This window comes from Canis lupus, chromosome 31, assembly GCF_003254725.2.
Source record: "Canis lupus dingo isolate Sandy chromosome 31, ASM325472v2, whole genome shotgun sequence".
Lineage (NCBI taxonomy): Eukaryota > Metazoa > Chordata > Mammalia > Carnivora > Canidae > Canis > Canis lupus.
Window position 1 is genome coordinate 28458989 of NC_064273.1, and position 22217 is coordinate 28481205.

At 43.8% G+C, this 22217-nt stretch overlaps 1 protein-coding gene across 4 annotated transcripts; it reads left to right on the plus strand.

Annotated features, from left to right (window-relative positions):
• The first annotated feature begins 7 nt into the window (after window positions 1–7).
• On the plus strand, window positions 8–21826 carry IFNAR1 (interferon alpha and beta receptor subunit 1). Of its 4 annotated transcripts, XM_035709469.2 has the most exons (12): window positions 415–561; window positions 846–1064; window positions 5585–5708; window positions 7216–7394; window positions 9141–9298; window positions 9412–9550; window positions 10459–10600; window positions 13736–13935; window positions 14028–14185; window positions 16227–16377; window positions 17258–17403; window positions 18539–21826. In XM_035709469.2, exons 5-12 carry the CDS (start codon window positions 9230–9232, stop codon window positions 18776–18778), a joined length of 1245 nt encoding a protein of 414 aa, XP_035565362.1. In that variant the 5' UTR covers window positions 415–561; window positions 846–1064; window positions 5585–5708; window positions 7216–7394; window positions 9141–9229; the 3' UTR covers window positions 18779–21826. The 4 variants fall into 4 exon arrangements, with proteins under 4 accessions (XP_035565363.1, XP_025305487.1, XP_025305486.1 ...); XM_035709470.2 differs by lacking the exons at window positions 415–561; window positions 846–1064 and adding an exon at window positions 8–111; XM_025449702.3 differs by lacking the exon at window positions 846–1064 and having other exon boundaries at window positions 168–561.
• Window positions 21827–22217: the final 391 nt, after the last annotated feature.

The following is a 22217-nucleotide window of genomic DNA, read 5'->3' on the forward strand; positions in this document are numbered from 1 at the left end:
CCGTGGGCGGCGACTGGCGGTAAGGACGGGGCGAGGCGCCACCCGGTCCCCGCCGCGCACGCGCGGTCCGCCGCCTTCCCCCACCTCCCCGCGGAGGACTCGTAGGGCGGGGTGAGCGCGGAGGGGCGGGGAGGGAGGGGCGAGGAGGGAGGGAGGAAGGAAGGGGTGGGAGACGCGGCCGCGGGCGAGGGGCGGCCTTTGCGCGAGGATGAGCTCGCGCCGCCCGGTTCCGCGGGACGGGACCGAGGATGGGGCTCGCTCGGCCAGCGGCGGCCCCGGACGATGCTCCCCCTCCTGGGCGCGACGCCCCGGGTGCTGCCCGCAGGCGGGGTGAGAGGCGGTGGGCGGGGCGAGCGCGGGAGGGGGAGAGGGGAGGGGAGAAAGGAAGGGGCGGGGCGGCCTTTGCGGAGGGTGAGCTGCCCGGCGTCGCCGGATTCGGCGCGAGGTGCCGGAGGATGTGACCCGCTCGGCCAGGGCGGCCCCGGACGATGCTCACCCTCCTGGGCGCGACGACCGTGGTGCTGGTGGCGGGGGCGCCGTGGATGCTGCCCGCAGCCGCAGGTCAGAGACGCGGGGCCTCGGCGCAGGCCCGGGGCGGGGCGAGGGGCTGGGCGGTGGGGTCCGGGGAAGGGACTGGCGCAGACCGCGCGGAGGCCTCCCGGGGTCCTTCCGGAGACCTCGGCCCGAAAGCCGGGCGGTAATGGTGTTCGAGCATCCTTGCACGCCGCTGGCTTGCGGGCCTGCGCACCGGTCCCCGGCGGCGGACGCCCCCCCCCCCACCCCGCTTCCACCCTCGCCGCGCCGGGCGAGCCCCGGCCGTCCTGTCCACTTTGCTTCTCTCCCAGGAATCCGGGAGCTCGGCTGGACCCTGAAATAATAAACGAGGCTTTAGCCGCGAAACAGTGTTGCTGTGCCTGAAACGTTGTCTCAATGTGACAGTTACTCAGTCCCACGTGAGAGAGGCCGGGATTGCGGGAATTTCTCTGCCTTCAAGGCTTCGTGGAGTCTAATACAAAGTAACAAAGGAAAATGCGCGGCCAAGAAACACAGTCTGGGACCATCAGGCCAGTTTGCCGCCCTTATTAATACTTAACTAGGGAGCCGCTGGGGGGTGGGGATGGCAACTATTAAAAGGTTGACTGTGTAGTGAGGAGGGGTTACCCAGTGAGAAAAAGGGCCTAGGGGATCCCTGGGGGGCTCAGCGGTTTAGCGCCTGCCTTTGGCCCAGGGCGCGATCCTGGAGACCCGGGATCGAGTCCCACGTCGGGCTCCCGGTGCATGGAGCTTGCTTCTCCCTCTGCCTGTGTCTCTGCCTCTCTCTCTCTATGTCTGTCTTGAATAAATAAATAATAAAAAATCTTTAAAAAAGAAAGAAAGAAAGAAAGAAAGCCTAGCACCACCGCAGGGCAGGAATCCAAGGGGTCAGTGAGGCCACCTAATATGTTCAAAATCCCTGTTTGCTTAGAAAAGCGAACCCTGATGTGGTACAAGAGTATCCTACTGCTCAAACTCTTCAATAAATATAGTATATATAGTAGATGGGTACAGTGGTCCTGGTATAACCCATGGTAATTTCTTTGAAGTCTTTTGTTCTTCAAATTTTTGTATTCGGCTCATTGTGCTGTAATATAAAACGAATTTTGGGACACCTGGGTGGCTCAGCGGTTGAGCATCCGCCTTTGGCTCAGAGCGTGATCTGGGAGTCCCGGGATCGAGACCCACATCGGGCTCCTGCAAGGAGCCTGCTTCTCCCTCTGCCTATGTCTCTGCCTCTCTGTGTGTGTGTGTCTCATGAATAAATACATAAAATCAAAAAAATAAAAAGAATTTCCCCGAGAATTCTCATGTGAAAGTAGCATTTCTGGAGGATGTACATTAAGATCCTTATTTTAATCTAAATTAGGGGAGGGCTGCTAAAATAAACTTTATATACAGCTAGCATTATATTAGAGTTATACACAGCTTAACTGTGTGCCAAGCAATTATCTAGATGCTTTAAAGGTATAAACTCATTTAGTTTTCTGTAAAAAGCTACACACTGTTATCCTCGTTTTACAGGTGAACGGAGACACTGAATAGCTTGCTTAGGGCCATACAGCTAGCCAGTGACCAAACCGGAAATTAAACCCTGGGAATCTGGCAGCAGTGCCCTGGGCTTAAGACTTGTCTGTTTTCCTAAAGGTTAAACTATTTAAATTCTCAATTATCCATCAATACTATTAAGTTCCTCATTATCATTCAATTAACTAATGTGTTTTTATTCCTCAAAGGAGTAATAAAATGTTCAAAACCAAATGAAATGTTGACCAGAACTGGAGATCCTAATGTTGCTTCCTTTCAAAGTCATAAAAATATTCATTCTTTTCAACCTAGTGAATGCAATTCTAGGACCCTGGCCTAAGAAAATTAACAAAATACGGGAGGAAATTTTTATTTGGATGGATGTGTCTGGATTTATGTCAGACTTTAAAAGACTGTAAATCGGGACGCCTGGGTGACTCAGCGGTTGAGCGTCTGCCTTTGGCTCAGGTCATGATCCTGGTCCCCACAATCGAGTCTGGCATCAGGTTCCCTGCAGGGAGCCTGCTTTTTTCCCTCTGCCTATGTCTTTGCCTCTCTGTGTCTCATCAATAAATAAAATCTTTACAAAAAAAAAGAGAGAGAGACAGTAAATTGTTTCTGATCATCCATAGGAATGTGAAAGGTTAGAAGCAACCAGTTGTGTAAGTGGGAGTATTGGATCAAGTGCCCATTTATAGATCTTAGACACTACAGAGTGAAATAGACTGTTTTCAAACAGATATTGGTAATATGAACAGAACAAAATCTGTGAAATCGAAAACACTGTTTAATAACTATTTCTTTGTCATTTATCAGTTATCTGTTGGTCTCCCAAATGCCAAGATGCCCCAAATTGCAGTCTCCTTTCTTTAGCTGAAGGACGGCATCCCAGAGGCAATTCCTGGTTCTACCACCATCAGATTTCCTCTCCCTGTCTCAAGGCCCAGAATTACTGGAATTAGACTAGTCCAGACCAGAGATGACAAATGCCATCACACCTTTGGTTGATTCCTATAAACCCAGCTATGGGTTTATAGACCCGTAGCTGCATTGAAACTATAAAATCACAACAAATGGAATGGGAATTAAGTTTAGAGAAGTGGAATAAGGGAAAGTCTCCAAGCAAGTAAGTGTAAAGAAGAAAATTGAAGGAGGGGAGACTCACTGAGGAGCTCCCCAAATTAAAAATAAAGTTTTCAAAAAAAATAATAAATAAAAGATAAAAATAAAGTTTTCAGAAAATGTTATCTCAGCTCCTCCCCCTTTGGACTCCATACCATAACATCTCTAGCTGGAAAATAGAGTGAGCAGTACCAATAAAGAAATTTCTAGGGACCTCTGAGTGGCTCAGTGGTTTGGTGCCTGCCTTTGGCCCATGGTGTGATCCTGGAGACCCGGGATCAAGTCCCATGTCGGGCTCCTTGCATGGAGCCTGCTTTTCCCTCTGCCTGTCTCTCTCTCTCTCTCTCTCTCTCTCTCTCTCTCTCTTTCTCTGTGTCTCTCATGAATAAATGAATAAAATCTAAAAAAAAAAAAAAAAAGTTCTACATAAGGACGCCTATGGTTGAAAGTCTACAAGGAGGGAACATGCTTGCCCTGAGACAAAAATAAAGGATGTATTGTAGGAACAAGAGATAAATAAATGTAAAAGCCAGCCTTTTAAAAAGTTTAGATTATTGGGGCACCTGGATGGCTCAGTGGTTAAGCATCTGCCTTGAGCTCAGGGTATGATCCCAGGGTCCTGGGATCAAGTTTCACATCAGGCTCCCTGCAGGGAGCCTGCTTCACCTTCTGCCTATGTCTCCATCTCTCTGTGTCTGTCATGAATAAATAGATAAAATCTTAAAAAACAAATTGTAGCTTGTCATAGTGAAAGATCAACCTTTTGTGATGAAGAAACTCCTCTAACCCCAGCACTGTGCTGAGAACTCTGAAAAATGCAGATTAAGTATGCAGCTGTATAGACTCTGTCCTCAAGGAGTTTGTAATCTGATTGGAGATTGTGTTTAATGCAAAGAAACTGCTGGTTTTCTCTTGAAACATCTTCATTCAGCAAGTTTTGAGATCCTAGTAGATGTCAGGTACTGTGTCGTGTACTGTGCTTTAGTGTGAAATTGAGGGGTATAGATGTGTGCTACAGCATGTAAGGAAAGAGCAAAGTTAGCATGAGCTGAAGTCCTTGATGATGGTTTTCTGTAAGGGGTCCAACGTGAGCTGGATCTGGGTAATATTTGGTCAGTCAGAGAGGAAGAAAAGCACAGGTGGAAGAGGCCAAAAGGGAAAAATAAGAGAGGACGTCAAACTCTGGGAAGATTCGTACTCGAAGCATAAGAAATAATAGATCTCTGGACTGGAGACTGGAAGTCCTTAAAAGTAATCAGAAGGGTTCGGGCTTAATATGAACACCTTTATGAGTTCCTATAGTGCTTGGCTGACATAAGAAACATTCATCTCTCTCTCTCGATTTTGTCATGTGAATATTTGTTTCTGTGTATGGCTGTTGACTTTGAAATCTCACCTGTTCCGTTCTTTAACAGAATACATAAAGCATGAATAATAAGATGTGAAACAAAACTGAGGCCACTAAACCATGAAACCTTGTATCTTTTACATCACTTTTAAGACCAAAGAAAATTTTTATGCAGAGACAATTTCTTCCTTTTTTCGTTTTTAACTTTAATTGCTAAAAAATGCCAGCTGTCATCTGAGCTTGCAGATGAGTTGTAATCTATCTGCAGGTGGAAGGTGTTTTATTTTTCATCACAATGAGTATGGCCTTTAATCCCCTTCACCCATTTCCCGCCTCCCTTCCGCCCCCTCCCCTCTGGTGACTGTCAATTTGTTCTCTAGAGTTGAGTCCATTTCGTGGTTTGCCTTTCTTTTTTTTTTTTTTTTTTTTAACCTTTGCTCATTTGTTTTGTTTCTTAAATTACACATATAAGTGAGATCATATGGTATTTGTCTTTCTCTGACAGACTTACTTCACTTAGCATAATACTCTCTAATTCCATCCATGTCATCGCAAATGGCAGATTTAATTCTTTTCTATGGCTGAACCTTCATCAGTTGATGGACACTTGGGGTGCTTCCATAACTTGGCTGTTGTAAATAATGCTGCTATGAACATAGGGGTGCATGTATTCCTTCGAATTAGCGTTTTGTATGTCTTGGGTAAAGAGACTTTTAATTAAAAGATAAGGCTGATTTATCTTTCCTTATTTTTTCCAGCTTTACTGAGATACTTAGGACATAGAAGGCTTACTTTTTATAGATTTAAAAAAAAAAAAAAAACCTCAGCCTTTTTCCAGCTCTCTCAAAAGCAAAGATTACATAAATAATTAGCAGCCTCCCTGTGCTGAGAGCAATCATTAGGGTATTTTTTTTTTATTTAGATTTTTGCATGTACTTTATTATATATGAATGTATTCATTCTTTAATCAATGATGTGAAAGGAAGAACAACATTTTTAAGAATATTTACAGTGTACATGTGATTGTCTTCTGTCTTGTTTCTTTATTTCCAGGAGGAACAACTCTAAAATCTCCTCAAAATGTAGAGGTCTACATCGTTGATGATACCTTTATCCTAAGGTGGAACAGGAGCAACCCGTCTATCAGGAATGTGACCTTTTCAGCATATTATCAAACGTATGTGACTATTGATTGATTTGCAAGAATCACCTGAAATTTTTAAAAAATTACCATACCATCGTTTATTTCTCAGATTTGGGAAACAATTGGTTTTTCTATCTTTTACAGAAACTTTATGTCTATGTAATATTTATAACTTACATTTCTACAAATAGAGACTTCATCCACTTGACCTTTGGGTGTTGTAGCAAAAGAGATTTGGGGGATGAGGATGGCAGACAGCTTCTGTAGACCACAGCCCTACCTTCTCTCTTCTAGATGCTCCACCTTCTTTGAGTATATATTAGGGTCCGAACTAGAACATGTCTTGAGGATATGGAAGAGGACCCCAAAAGGTCTATCCGTGGTCTTGAAATAGCCCCCCAGTTCTCCGGTGGTCAGGATTTTTCAATTCTCCCCATCATATACAACATTTTAATTTTAGATAAAATTTATTAACATGAGCATATTGGATCCTCTTTTTCCACAGACTCTTTTTCTAGAGTTTATGCCTTCTCCCTAGCACTTTCTACTTTGTAGCTGCCAAGAGGCTGGGCAAGCAGGGAGTTGCAGAAGAAGGGATTACAGAAGAACACAGCTCAGCAAGTACAGTGCTTTGCTTTGGGTGTCAGGGCCCTGTGTGCTAACCATGATCTCTGTCCAAGAAACAGCGGCCAGTAATTGGGCAGTGAAAAAACAGGGTGTAGGACCTCTAGAACAAGGATCTCCCCACTTCAACCACAACCCTGGCACTGCTGTTTTCTAGTCGATTGTTAATAATCTCGCAGCTTTAGCCATTTGTGTGTGTATGTACGTGTGTACACATGTGTATACACCTGTATACATACATACGTGTTTTTTCTCTTAATTAGCCACTTAAGAATTTTTATCTCTAGAGATTTTCTTTAAATTGAACTTTGAGGGCAGCCCGGGTGGCTCAGCGGTTTATCGCCTGCTTTCAGCCCAAGGTATGATCCTGGAGACCTGGGATTGAGTCCTACATCAGGCTCCCTGCGTGGAGCCTGCTTCTCCCTCTGCCTATGTCTCTGCCTCTCTCTCTCTCTCTGTGACTATCATAAATAAATAAAAATTTAAAAAAAATAAAAAAATAAAGTAACCCTCTTGGGGCACCTGGGTGGCTCAGTGGTTGAGCATCTGCCTTTGGCTCAGGGCGTGATGCCAGGTCCTGGGATCAAGTCCTGCATCGCACTCCCCGCAAGGAGCCTGCTTCTCCCTCTGCCTGTGTCTCTGCCTCTCTCCCTGTGTGTCTCTCATGAATAAATAAATAAAATCTTTTAAAAAAATGATCAGAGTTATTCCATGTTATAAATAAAAGCTTGGTATGTCTGTGCTGAACAAGAGTGCCACATGGCAACTCAAATGTTAACAGGACATTAACTCATAGAATAACTACTTAGCCTAGTTTTATAATAGCTTCAGTTTTTAGTAAACAGAAACCGTGTCTGACAGTCTTTTGTATTTTTATACATTTGCTTATTTGTTCATCTGCTTTTTTATCTTAAAGACTTGGAAATGATACTTGGTTAAAATTGCCTGGGTGTCAGTCTGTTGCCAACACCACGTGCGACTTTTCTTCACTCAAGCTCAATGTTTACGACAAAGTTAAATTGCGTATAAGAGCAGAGGAAGGAAACAACACTTCTCCGTGGCATAATATTGACTCATTCACCCTATTTGAAAAAGGTAAGAGGAAGTTGCCAGCTGAATTATAGAATATTCCTCGTTTACTGTTACCATAAGGGCTCACTTCCCAAGCCCATTCATGTGCGTGATGTGAAATCTCCCACTTAAAAAAAAAAAAAAAAGCCAAACTGTTTTCATAATAATTCCAAGACTTCTCTGCCCCTTTTCCATGAGTATAGAGTTTTTTAAAAGAATATAAAAAATATTCTGGAGTTTTCCAGAGGCTGATGGATCATAGGGAGATTGGTGGGGTGACTTCCAGAGGTGGGTGTGAGATAACATCTGTCGTCTTTGTTAAGACAGTAATGGGACTAGATTTGACACAGCACCACTATTCTCACTATGTTTGTTTTGGGAAAATAGAGTTATTTTTTATAACAAATACTTGTTACGGCACAGTGGGCTTATCATTATTACCTGTTAACGAATTAATATTTTAAAATGTTAGCAGTTTTCACATTTTCTGTGCTAAATATTCAAAGACATAATCCATATCAACAAAAGCTCTTTCATTTTTTTTTAAGATTTTATTTATTTATTCATGAGAGACACAGAGAGAGAGGAGCCAAGACACAGGCAGAGGAGAAGCAGGCGCCATGCAGGAAGCCTGATGTAGGATTCGATCCTGGGACTCCAGGATCACACCCTGGGCCAAAGGCAAGCGCCAAACCGCTGAGCCACCCAGGGATCCCCAACAAAAGCTCTTTCAGACCCTCAGTTTCTCTGAGTTTGAAGGGGTCCTGAGAGTTAAACAGTTGGGAATCCCAGCCCTCTATCACAACCCCTGAGAAGGATGATCTCTGTCCCTCTCGGCACTTCTTGGCCTGCCACTCCCTCTGCAGCCCTGTGCATGTGACCTCCTTTCCTGTCACTATACAGAAGCCACTCCTGTTGGGGCACCTGGGTGGCTCAGCGGTTGAGCGTCTGACTTTGGCCCAGGTCGTGATCCCAGGGTCCTGGGATCAAGTCCCTTATTGGTCTCCCCGCATGGAGCCTGCTTCTCCCTCTGCCTGTGTCTCTGCCTCTCTCTGTCTCTCTCATGAATAAATAAATATTTTTTAAAATCTTAAGAAAAAAAATGAAAAAAGGAAAAGAAACCACTCCTGTCAAGGACTCTGGTGCCCTCCTCAATGCCGAGAGACTTCCCAGCCCTCCTCTGGCTCAGAACCTGTGTAGGGCCACAGTGATCACTGGAAGCCCATCCGTTTCTGGGTCTCCAGGGCCCTGATCCCTGTCAGCTCCTTTCCTGCTCATCCTTCCCTCCTTTGCCCCTTTCTCCAGGCCTTGCAGGCCTTTCGGTGCCAGATTACCGCAGGGCTGGATTGTCCTACTTCTTCTTTTTCTACCCTCGGTCCTTCCAATCTGTGTGCCCTTGAGAAAAGCTCAAACTTACATCTCCAGCCCCACTCCTTTCCCTTAACCGTGACACTTGTATCACCAGCTCTCTAGTCACCATCTCTGCTTGGGCGTCTGAGTCATCAGGTCAAACAAAGCTCTTGATTTCCCACTCCAAACCTGCTCCTCTTGCAGCTAATTTTCCATCCCCACTACAGATGGCACCTGTTTCATTGATAGCGCCAAGAGCTTTGGAGTCACTTTTAGCATCCCTTTTCCTTAAAATCCTGCATCCGTTCTGTCAACACATTGAATGATCAACTTTGAGAGTGCGTACCCTGGAGCGGATCCCTGAATGTTTCCACCCTCTATTAATGAAGTGATCAAATAAATGTGTTCATTTCTTTACAGCTCAGATTGGTCCCCCAAAAGTACATTTAGAAGCCGAAGATAAGACAATCATAATAAACATCTCCCTGCCTGGAGCGAGAGACAGCGTCATGTGGGCTCTGGATAGCTCCAGCTTTACCTACAGCTTAGATATCTGGAAAAACTCTTCAAGTGGAGAAGTAAGCATTCTTTGTACCTCTGTTTAATGGGAGAGAAAAAAGACAAGAATTTGTTCTCCATTTTGACCTTTTTCTTTTTTTTGAAGAGCAGTATTCTATTTGTTTTATTCTAGAGAAGGACTGAAACTGTTTACTCCAGAGATAAAATTTATAATCTCTCACCAGAGACCACTTACTGTTTAAAAGTTAAAGCAAGACTTTTGCCGAGAAAAAACGGTATCTATAGTCCTGTGTACTGTATAAAGACCCCAGGTAAGGAGGAAGTTCTGCTGTAGATTCCATAACTATATATACAGGTGGGCAGTCTCTTGATGTTGGCGGTTTTGCCCTTTGTTGCTGACGTTTATAGGATGGTTTTAATAGATATTGAAACAAAAACATTACAATAGCACTTAGATAAGCAAAAAAAAAAAAAATCACCGTATTTGGGATTTTTGTCTCAAGTGAACAGTAATGAAAGTTCTGCCTAGGGGCGCCTGGGTGGCTCAGTCAGTTAAGCATTTCTGCTCAGGTCATGATCTCAGAGTCCTGGGATCGAGTCCCACATCGGGCTCCCCTCAGGGAGCCTGCTTCTGCCTCTGCCTGTGTCTCTGCCTCTCTCTAAGTGTCTCTCATAAATAAATCTTTAAAAATAAAAAAATGGGATCTTGCTAGATATATCTTACAACTTGCTTATTTAACTTATTACATTGAGGATCTCTTCATATGTCAGCACATACGATCTATCATGTTCTTTTTTTTTTAATTTTAAGATTTTATTTATTTAGTTAAGAGAGAAAGAGCACAAGCCAGAGATGGGGACAGGAAGCAGCAGAGGGAGAGGGAGAAGCAGACTCCCCACTAAGGAGGGAGCCCAACGCGGGGCTTGACCCCATTACCCTGGGATCATGACCTGACCTGAAGGCAGACACTTAACCGACAGAGCCACCCAGGCACCCCTATCCCATTCTTTTTAAGTGGGTGATACTATCCCATAGTGTAAACCCACACCGTAACTCATGTGTAAGCCTTTTATTTTCTTGCCCATGCTGTTAAGAATTCTTCCCATGTATCTCTCTCGTGCTCAAATAAATAAATTTTTAAGAAAAAAAAAGAACCCTTACCATGTATTCTCACTCAAGTAAAAATGTATGCTTTTCTCTGTATTCTCTGTCTTCTAGTTGCAAATAAACTGCCTCCACCAGAAAACATCCGGCTTGATTCTAAAAACAACATCTTTGTTCTTAGATGGGATTACCCCTATGGAAGTGTGAAATGGGGTCACGCACGTCCAAATGTTACTTTCCAAGCTCAGTGGCTCTAGTAAGTTCTCATCCATGAGTGTCCCTTTGCCCAATTTCTTAGGGTTCCTTGCACTGGGCTTCGGCCCGCTACAGCTCTCTGCACAGGTGACTGCTTCAGGAGATTGTACCATATTGGAAACGGGGTGTTTTCTCTTGGGCCCAACTCTGCGGTTAACTAACCAGTGACACTGAGCTGATCCCTTAGTCTCTTTGGGCCTCGGTCTCTTCGTTTGTTGTAAAGTGGGCATATTTCTAATAAGGTCTCGTGGACTTACTGCATTTTTCTTTTTTCTTTTTTCTTTTCTTTTTTTCTTTTTTTTTTTTTAAGTCTGCCTCTCTTTATGTGTGTCTTACTATTTCCTCAGTCTGGAGTAATTGACAGATGACCCTGACCTTTCCTTCAGAACTCCCTTTTCCCATGAGTCCTCGGGATGACCTCAGTCCATTCCAACTTAGCCTTCCTGTTTTCTTGACGATTTTTAGTGGTTTGGGCAGATTTTCTTTGGAGTGATCGCTTCAGCGGGAAATAGGGAAAGCTGGAGAGAACAGCGTTCTAGCCAACTAGGTAGGATGTCCCAGCACCGTGGAAGCGGTTGGGCACTGCACGTAGTTCGTGTTGGCTGGAAAGTTGTGGCCGGTAAAGAGGCAAATCAAGGGGAGGCAGGGGATGGGTAAGAAGGCCCTGCCAAGGGCAGAGGAAAAGAGGGACCAGTGGCAATGCCAGCAAGGGCAGGAAAGGAAGAGTGAGAAGAGGGAGAGAAGCCAGAAGTGGACGGAGAGCCAAGGGCAGTGGGAGCCGCTCTGGTGGACTCGACCCTGTTCACTGTGGAATGGAAACACATTCCTGTGCCCGTAAGCTCTCCTACCCACCAGGAAACTGTGCAGTCATCTCTTGCCTATACCTCCCTCTCAGAAGTATGTGGAGTCTGAGGGCCACAGACCAGAGAGGGAGAGGGGTTTCTGGTGTCCGGTCTCGAAGTTTCTTGTGGGTGCTTGGCACCCTGTATGAAGCACCCTAGGGATGGTAAAGTTACAACAGAATACAACACGTGCTTCCCGAAATCCAAGGCAGGCAGCTGCGATGGCCTGGCAGGCTGTGATTTGGGGCTGAGGAGTGGTCTACAGGGCATAAGGGTTACAGAAATCAAAAATAGAGGGGCACCTGGGTGACTCAGTGGTTGAGCGTCTGCATTCGGCTCAGGTCATGATCCCAGGGTCCTGGGATCGAGTCCCGCATCAGCAGGGAACCGGCTTCTCCCTCTCCCTCTGCCTCTCCCCCTGCTCATGCTCTCTCTCAAATAAATAAAAATAAAATCTTAAAAAATAAAAATAATGTTAGGTTAAGGCAAGGGGGAGAGATCGCTCTGTAACAAATTACCAGCAAGTTAGCAGCTTACAGAGTGCTGTTATCTCCCAGTGACTTCTGGTCGGGGGACCAGGCATGGCTTAGCTGGTCCCTCTGCTCAGGGTATCACAAGGCTGCAGGCAAGGTATCAGGCTGGGCTGTGGTCTCGTACAGGCCTCAGCGTCCTCTCCTACGCTCAGGTGGTGGTTGGAAGAATTCATTTCTCCAAGCTGTACAACTTACGTTGGCCTGCTTCTTGGGGGCCACAGGGAGAGACAAATCTCTGATCCCTGGATCCCTCATTTTAGGGGTTTGTCTGATTAGGTCAGGTCCATCCAGCTCAGTCTCACTGGATTAACTCAAAGTCGACTGATTTGAGACCTTCATCTCATTTGTAAATCCCTGCACTTTTGCCATATAATGTCACCTAGTCAAGAGTTCATGGGCCCTGCACACACTCAAGGGGAAGGATTACACAGAACATGTGCACCAGGGGTGGAAACCTTGTGAGCCATCTTGAAATTTTGCCTACCATGTGGAAGAAGACCTACCTTGAGAAAGGTTAACATTTGGGCGTGGGAGAGCAATGAATGAGAAAATTGAGTAAGTAGAATAGGATAAGATTGGGCTTGGCCTCAGACTCTCCTATAGGCATTTGGGTCCAGCCATTTGGAATTTTGCTTTGAGGGATAGGCAGCATGAGGTCTGTATTCAAGGAGGGTGAGGATTGCCACGTTGTACGTAGACCACAGAGACGCCAAAGACAGAACCAGTTAGGAGGCTTACACATTCCAGTCTGGAACTGAGTGGCTTTGAGCAGTTGGTTGCTGAGCAGCTTACTTGACCTCTTCATGCTCAGGTGCCCGTATTCTGTTTAGACTCGCTCTTACCACACTGGGCATATATCTCCCTTATGACACTTACCCATTGGTGTTTAAGCTTCACAGCTGGATTTCCAGAAGGAAAAAAAAAAAAAAGCCTGATAATGTAGCGCTTTGCCAGTTTTCATGATGTAAATACTCCTACTGTGATCACCTCTTCATTTTGTTTTGTTTTTACTGTGGTGACTTTCAACACTTTCAAGCTTGAACGTGATGTCACCAAACTTGGCATTGGGAAGAAATGTTCACGAGGACTCGCATTGTAGATTATTTCCATCTGAGAGATCCAATAGACGTAAATAGCTTGGAGCATCGACAATACAGTGTAGTGAAAGAATTAGGACAGCATGAGTTTTGATCCAGGTTGTCACCGATGCTTGTGACCCATCAGTATCTTTTTTTTTTTTTTTTAAGATTTTATTTATTTATTTATTCGAGAAACAGATAGAGAGGCAGAGACACAGGCAGAGGAGAAGCAGGCTCCATGCAGGGAGTCCAATGTGGGACTCGATCCCGGGTCTCCAGGATCACACCCTGGGCTGAAGGCAGCGCTGAACCGCTGAGCCACCCGGGCTGCCCGCATCTTTTATTTTTAATACTATTTCTTTGTAAGTTTGTGTAATTTAATTTTTAATAACGACTTTAATAACTGGCTCCGGCACATTCCTGAAAATTCAGCAGTTTGTTCTTGTGGGCTGGCCCTGGGCAGCTCTAGCACACCTGCGCCTTGTCACATGCGCTTAGAGCAAGGGCTTTGGTTCTCTTGTGTTGTAGGTGTGCTTCTTGCACTGTACTATCTGCTTTCCAAGGGTGGGGACCGTTTCTTCCCTCTGTAACCTTAACCCCTCAGTGTCCAGCATATTCTAGGTACTTCATAAATATTTATTGAACTACTATGTTTGTAATACATTTTTTTTTGTCTTTGAAGTGCCTATTTAAAAAAGATTCCTGGGGACAGTTCAGGTAAATGGAAACAAATACCAGGCTGTAAAAATGTCCACACAACCCAATGTGTCTTTCTTCAAAATACTTTCCGAAAGGGAATTTACCTTATCCGTGTTCAGGCATCTGATGGAAATACCACATCCGTTTGGTCTAAAGAAGAAAAATTTGATGCTCAGTTACAAAGTAAGCCAGTTCTTTTGACTTCAGATTGTGCTTATGAAGTCTTCGCATTTTTTCCAAGTTGATCATTATGTCTATACATTTTTTTTTTCTAGTTACCCTGTTGCCCCCGGTCATTACCATGAAATCCACCAATGATGTTTCCCTGCGGGTCTATATCAGTGCTCCAGAAGAGTCTGAAAACAAGCCTGTGAACCAGAATTTCCCACTAATTTATGAAATTGTATTTTGGGAAAACACTTCAAATGCTGAGGTAAAAAAAAAAAGAAAAAAGAAAAAAAGAAAACAGCAACTAAACTACATAGTGAAAGTTTTGTAATGTTAGGGTTATAACTAGGATTTGGGGAGACAAAGTTTGAGGTTAAAATGTTGGGAAATTTTTAAACTTTAATAAAGACTCTGGGATCAACTCCTATATTTACAACATAAAGAATATTAGCATCTCTCCTTGTTTTGTTTTATAGCATAGTTATGGATCACCTGCATCTGGGCCCCGGATTTATTGTCAACATTTGGATCCCTGTGCCTCTTACTACCCAAATCAGAATCTCTGGGGATGGAACTCAGGAATTTGCATTTTTAATATGATTCCTGGGATTTATCTAAAGCAGAGTTTCTCAACATTGTTGACATCCAAACTGGACGATTGTTGTGGGAGCTGTCTTGTGCATTATAGGATACTTAGCAGCATCTCCAGTCTCTGCCCACTTGTCACCAGTAGCACTTCCTCCCCGTGGTGACAACCAAAAAAACCTCCAGACTTTGCCAGATATCCCCTGGGGGCAGGGTACCTGGAGGAGGCCAGAGTCTCAGGTGGTACGCTGGTTCATGGCCCTCCGAGAGGAGAGCATACTTCAGAGTTCTGCTTTGCTGCACCAAATCCTGTCCCTTGTTATTCAATTTCATGGAAGGGGAAGGATTTGAAAACAGTCTTCTAAAAAGGACCCCTTGGCAAGGGGAGTCATGAAAAAAGAGTTAAGAAACAGAGGTTTAAACACTCAAATTTGGGACGCCTGGGTGGCTCAGCAGTTGAGCGTCTGCCTTCAGCTCAGGGCGTGATCCTGGGGTCCTGGGATCGAGTCCCACATTGGGCTCCCTGCAGGATGCCTGCTTCTCCCTCTGCCTATGTATCTGCGCCTCTCTCTCTCTCTCTCTCTGTCTGTCATGAATAGGTAAATTATTCTTAAAAAAAAAAAAAAACGCTCAAATCCAAAAACCACAGACAAAGGCAATACACAACATTGGACAATCCATGTGATTTCCCTATAGAATTACAATCAAGGAATCAACCTTTAAAAACCTTGTGTTGTTGAGTGGGTAAACACTATAAATGACTTCCTCTTCTGTTGGAAATCTAAGAAAATTAGAATGACTGGGCTATTTTTCCTTTTAACTGTCTGAATGTACTGTAACCAAAGTATAATTTAGCCCATTGAGAATTACAGCCAGCTCTCAGTTGTCCCTACATCAGGAAAACCTAAATTTGTGTCTCAAGCAACCAGTTATGTAACCTCAGGCCCACCAAGTTGTGTAACCTCAGGCAGGGTGCTTTACCTCTCTGAAATTTCATTTCCTCTTCTTTAAAATGGTAGCCATAGTAACTATTTTTTTTTAAGGATGTTTATAAGGTTAAAAATTGAGTAACATGAGGCACCTGGGTGGCTCAGTGATTGAGCGTCTCCAGCTCATGTTCCCAGGGTCTTGGGATTGTGTCCCGCTTCAGGCTTCTCACAGGGAGCCTGCTTCTCCCTCTGCCTATGTCTCTGCCTCTCTCTGTGTGTCTCTCATGAAAAGATAAATCTTTAAAATAAAATATAAATAAATAAATAAATACTGATCAACAGGTTATCTTAGGAATGTATCATATTTTTTAAAAAGGGAATGTACCATATTCCTTTGGGGAAGCAGCATTTTTAAGTTTGACATGGGTTATAATCTGTCGTCCAAAGCATGTATATTTCTTTTTTTTATTTATTTATTTATGATAGTCACACAGAGAGAGAGAGAGGGGCAGAGGGGCAGAGACACAGGCAGAGGGAGAAGCAGGCTCCATGCAGCGGGAGCCCGACATGGGATTCGATCCGGGGTCTCCAGGATCGCGCCCTGGGCCAAAGGCAGGCGCCAAACCGCTGCGCCACCCAGGGATCCCCCAAAGCATGTATATTTCTTAAACTTACACCAACTAAATGGTTAGGAGAGGCCAGTCGTAGACAATGTTTGGAGAGTTTAGGAAATCGATGTTCCCACTCCGATTTCATAAGGTAGTCTATCAATGATCTACTTATTTTTTACAGAGAAAAATTCGGGAGAAAAAAACTGATTTTACTTTTTCTAAATTGAAACCGCTGACTGAATATTGTGTCAAAGCCAGAGCACTCATCGAGGATGACAAGTGGAATAAAAGCAGTGGTTTTAGTGATACTGTGTGCGAGAAAACAAAACCAGGTCAGAATCTTTGATTATATCTCTCTTTCTTTTAATGTAACTGGACTTCTAATAATTCAGTTCACTGAAAATTGCAAAATATTTTCTTCATGGGCTACATGAATCAAATGTAGACTTTCAGGCTGTCTTTGAATTTTAGAAAATATTTTTAATGCACGATTCCATGTTTTTGAATGCTTAATACTTCATCCAATACCCACATAATTTATTGCCTTTAATAATTACTCTTTAACATTTAATAAGACTATTTTTAGTCGTTTTGGTTGGTTGTTTTGTTTGTTTTTACGTAATTTTTTATGTAATTATGTGGAAATCACTTCATTAGTTCAATTGTGAATTTTGTTCTGTGGGAATGGTTAAGCCCCATTTTGTATTTTGCAATTTTCATTGTTGACTTCGAGATGCTGATTAGTCACAGAATGGTTTTAGTTATGCTAGTTGTGTGTCACGGAAGTGCTAGAGAACACTTTGCACATGGGTAGCTATATGTCAATATTGTATACTTTCCTTTGCCAGGCCACTCTTTAAATGGAAATGCACTGCCTAAAAAGGAGGGGCCAGGGGGCATGCCTGGCTGCCTCAGTCAGTAGAGCGTGAGACTCTTGATCTCAGGGTCATGAGTTCGAGCCCCACATTGGGCGTGGATCCTACAGATGGATGGATGGATGGATGGATGGATAGATAGATAAAGGGAATGCATTGCCTACAGCTGTTGTATGCTCCATGTTACCAGAAATATTTCTAAAGTATATCATGTTACCTTTAGATTGTTACCTTTCCTTTCACATGGCTATATTTTGCCCACACAGACTGTCAGCCCTTCATGTTTTTGTGTGTCAAAACCTATGTCGATGCTAAACATCACTTACTTTATTTTTAGGAAATACTTCTAGAACCTGGCTCATAGCTGGAATTTGTGCTGCAATATTTTCCATCCCTGTTGTCATTTATGTTGTGAAACTTCTCTTGAGATGTATCAGTTATGTGTTCTTTCCATCAAGTAAACCTCCATCCACTATAGATGAGGTATGTGACTTTTGTCAACAGGTGGATTTTTCTTAAAATGAATCTGATTTCAACAGAATATATATACTTTCTTAATATTGGGGAAATAGTAGAGACTGGGATATTTTCTTCACTTTTAGTAAACTGGCTTTAGAAACAGTCACTTAATATCATCTCATGTGGAATAGTAAGGTTTGGCGTGAATCTCGTATCTTTCTTCAGTTTGGCTACCTTGGAATTTGTTTTACCATTGAAAGGCTGGGTATTCACCAACAGCCGTAAGCTTCATCATCAGTAGGTTCTGTGGGTGACATCACAGAAAATGAAATAACAGAACATGAGCCTCCTTTTGGGACACCTCACAGGCTCATGTTTGGCACCCCTGTGAGGTTGGCATATCTCAGGAAAGCACTAAATGACAAAGACCTAAGCCCAGGACCTAGCCTGTGGCTGGTGTGTCCACCCGGGGGACGGGGGGTGGGGGCGGGGGTTCAGGCTGCCTGCCTTGAGAGTATCAATTGGAGCTCTAGCTTTGGAGCTAACAAGACCCAAAGTTGAATTGTTGATCAACTGCTATATGTTTGCATATGTTAACTCTATGAACTTGAACAGATCACTTAAGAGAACTAGAACTAGTGCTCTTATTTGGTAAAATTTCAAAAAAGGAGCACCTGAGTGGCTCAGTGGTTGAGCATCTGCCTTCGGCTCAGGTCATGATCCCGAGTCCTGGGATCGAGTCCTGCATTGGGCTCCCTATGGAGAGCCTGCTTCTCCCTCTCCCTATGTCTCTGCCTCTCTCTCTGTGTCTATCATGAATAAAATCTTTAAAAAAATTTTTTTTCAAAAGCAACTCTCTACATTCCAGAGCCCCAATGTACCTCCCGTTTCCTTCCTTTCCTGTGCTCCCTGGCCCCCCTCTGGGGTCCTCTTACCTACCTGCCTTAAGACTGTGCCAAGATGCACATGACCATCCTAGGAAGGGGCTTATTCTAAAGGTTTTAAGCACCATCCAGAGGCTCCTAACTGGTTTTTCATATGAACACCAAGAGGTTAGCCTTTTCTCAGTAGTGGATGTAAGAAACTGTTGCTGTTAAAACTAAAAAACCATTACTATTTTAAACACTCTGTTCCTATTCTTCCCCCTTTCTTAAATTAGTATTTTTCTGAGCCACCGCTCTGGAATCTCCTCCTTTTGACATCCGAGGAACAAACGGAAAGGTGTTTTATCATTGAAAATACGAACACTATCTCTGCAGTAGAAGAAACTAATCAAACTGATGAAGATCACAAAAAATACAGTTCCCAAACGAGTCAGGATTCGGGAAACTATTCGAATGAAGATGAAAGCGGTGGAAGCAAATTCAGCGAAGAGCTCCTGCAACAGGAAAGCGAGTGACCAGAAGGGAGCCCTGAAAGACGTGGGAGTTCCGTGGAAGCCACACCAGAAGCCTGAGCTCTTGCTTTGCCCAGTAACTATGCAGAGGATGCTGGCTTATTCGGGAAGGGAAACATCTTCAGGTCACAGGTCCTAAATCCAGGCAAGCACTGATTTGTTGGACAGAAGTTTTCTGTATTCTTTTCCCTGTGCAGAGGCTTGAAAGACACTGGACTCATCTGATGAAATGAGTGAAATCCCAGAAAATGTTCTCAGGTCTGTCTCATGACATCTCAAGTACCACTGTGGCAAAGCACACAGAGGAATTGTGTCCCTGTCCAGTGATGCCGTCACTTTGTGCCTGGATCTGCCCGTGTCACTGATTCGTCTTCCATTTTCAGTTTTATAGTTCAGGATTTTTCAGGAGGTATTTAGACACTTTTGACACTGAAGTATATGTAACCCTTAGGAAATTTCTTTAGAAAAGCTGAATACCGTTACCACTGGTTTTCTGAAAAATAGCTTAATCTAGAAAACATCCACAGGTGCCAGAAATTGTGATCCTTACAATTTTCAGGGGAACCCTGTCCCAAAACCTGGGCTCCTCCATCACAATCACCTATCCCTTTGGTGCTTTAGGATTCAAACCAGGTGATCTTTTCATACGCATTAATACTTCCTGACTCATAACTTAATTCCCAACCGGGTAGAACAGGTTTCGGATTTGAATTTCAATCACTGAAGTTACAGAGAAAGGGAAAATGGCCTAATTAGAGAAGTGATTATAATATTTTAAGATAAGGAAGTATGTAGAGGGTAGTTGCAGTATATACAGGAAGTCTTGGGACCAGAAAATACTACCAATAAAACAGGATGTTAAGAAGAATAAAATCAAGAGGAGGAAAGCAGAGGACTTCAGTGAAAAATAAGAGGAATGTGTCTAATCAGCTTTTAATGATTAACATGCTGTGAGGTTGCTCATCTGTATCTCTTTTTTTTTCTTTCTTTCTCAGTTTTATTGAGGTATAACTGGCATGTAACTTACCTGTGTCATGTTTCGTACCTGGCCAGCTTCTCTCTATCATGTGGCAGTATTCAGGTACCCCTCCTGCCCAGCTCATACACACTCAAGAAAGCGAAAATTTATTATCAAGGTGAGGAAGAAAATGTAACTGGAAGGGAAACCCAATTTTAAGAATTACATAATGTTTTTCGAAGGCCACCTGTAATGTATTTTTAAATTATTCATGGAGATTCCCCCCTTCATAGGAAGTCTAGGAATTTTCATCACAGCAGGCTAGGATGGATGTAACCTATGGCCAGTATTGTGTTGTAGTCCCTGCTGAGGTCCCAGGTTGACCTGTGGGGAAGAAAAGGTGGCAAGCAGCTCCCCCGGGAGCACCTCCTCGGCACACCCACAGCTCCAGAGAGCACACCACGTGCTTTCCTGGACCTGCAGCCCCGGCGTCCAGCAGAACGTAGTGGAAATCAGGGAGCCCTGAGGGTCCCACAACACAGGTCTCTGCTGGAGAATCCCGAAGGTGACCCCATACATCCACCTCTTGATCACTCTGCCCAGAGTCGTCTAGTTTCAAGCAGACCTTCTGGGTTGGCTCTCAACTTGTAAGGCCCCTGTCTGTGGAAATTTGCTTCTTTAAAGAAGAGATTAGGAGCATGTTATGACCTCCCCGCCACCACCACCAACTCTCAGACGGTGCTGACGCAGTGGTCCCATCCAGCATGCAGGCCCAGGCAAGAAGCCGCTTCACACTCGATGTCCTTTGTGGGGTGTGGAGGAGGGGAATCTTAGATACTAGAATCAGAAGACACCAGTGAGGGGCGCCTGGGTGGCTTGGTTGAGTGCCTGCCTTCTGCTCAGGTCATGATCCCAGGGTCCCTGGGTTCAAGCCCCACATCAGGCTCCCTGCCTGCCACTCCCCTTGCTCATGCTCTTTCTGTCTGTCAAATAAATAAATAAAATCTTTAAAAAAAAAAAAAAAGAAGAAGAAGAAGACACCAGTGAAATCGTTAGGTTCCCAAGATGTGGGAGTGGATGTCTTCAGGTTTGAAGATCCTGGTTTTTTCAGGGAACAAGCATCTCAGCAGCAGTGAACAAAACCCCTTCATTCTTGCCTTGTCTTCTAGACATGAAATTGTACTTTCTTTCCATTCTTCATTATGGTCTACATGTAGCATAATCAGAAGGTGCTTGCTTATAAGGCATTAAGTGTTCTTTCTGAAGAATAGTTTACTTGGAAATAATCCTGTACTTAGGAGCACCAAGAAACCACCTCAGAAGTACAATACGGATAGTTCTTGGAGCGGCTGAATAGAGTCAAAAATCTATGTCAAAGATGTGTATCATTACAACCATATAATCTATTATAGATTAAAGATACACGTAAATAGTGACATGGGCGTGTAAACACATCCACGCAAGTTTATACCCATCCTTGCCCTCACATATGACATGGGTCATATTCCATTAGGATTTCATGAAGTACTTACTAGTATAGATTCTAATTCAAAAATTAGGAATGTTACTCAGAGCTATGAACTGTAGAATCTGACCAGAGATTTATAACCTATAAGCTCGTTTTTTAAATATAATTTAGAGTTTGTATCTCTTCCCCAACCTGCAGCCTTTAAAAGGCAGCCCCTAACTGCTCTTAAGAATCCTGAGTGTACAGAAACGTTCCTTCCTCCCCCTTCCTTCCTATGACTACCTGACATGTTGTATGTTTGTTTTTTGTCTGGTATCTGTCTGCCCCCCATGAGACCAGAAGCTCTATGAGAGCAAGGACTTTCCTTTATTCATTGCTGTATCCCCAGCATCTACAGAATTGCACTGCATTGCTCATGGAGGTTGCATAGAAAATCCTTATCGAATGTGTGAAATCTACAATTTGAAACCAAATGGTTGTTTCTGACGGTGTCTGTGTGTTAGTTGAGTTGCGGAAGGATGTAAACCATGTGTTCAGTGTTTCTATGCAGTAAAGTTGTATTTGTGTTTTTGTCTTCAACCCTATTGCTGTGAACAATTTTATATAATAAACACTGAGACCAGAAGTCTTTTATTTTGTTGTTGTCATGCTTAGGCTTAAACTTTCATATACAAAAGGTGCTACAATGGGTGCCTTCACAGTTTGTGAAGCAGAGGGGGGCCGACACCTGGGCCAAATGTTCCAATGTCAGGCACTGAGTATCCTGAAGGCACCACTGCAGCTGTCTTGTCCCCCAGCTCCTGGAAGAGCAGCTCATTGACTCCCTCTTATCCTTTTCACAACCTCAACCTAAGACTTGGATGGAGCACAGCCTTTATTAAATGAGGTTGCAGTGGTGGTGCATACTCTGCTTTCCTGAACTCAACTGCCTTCCTTCTAGAAATATTTCTTCTCAGAATAAACTCAGAGATTTCTAAGGACACACCCCAATCCCACATGTAAGTTGATCTCTCCTG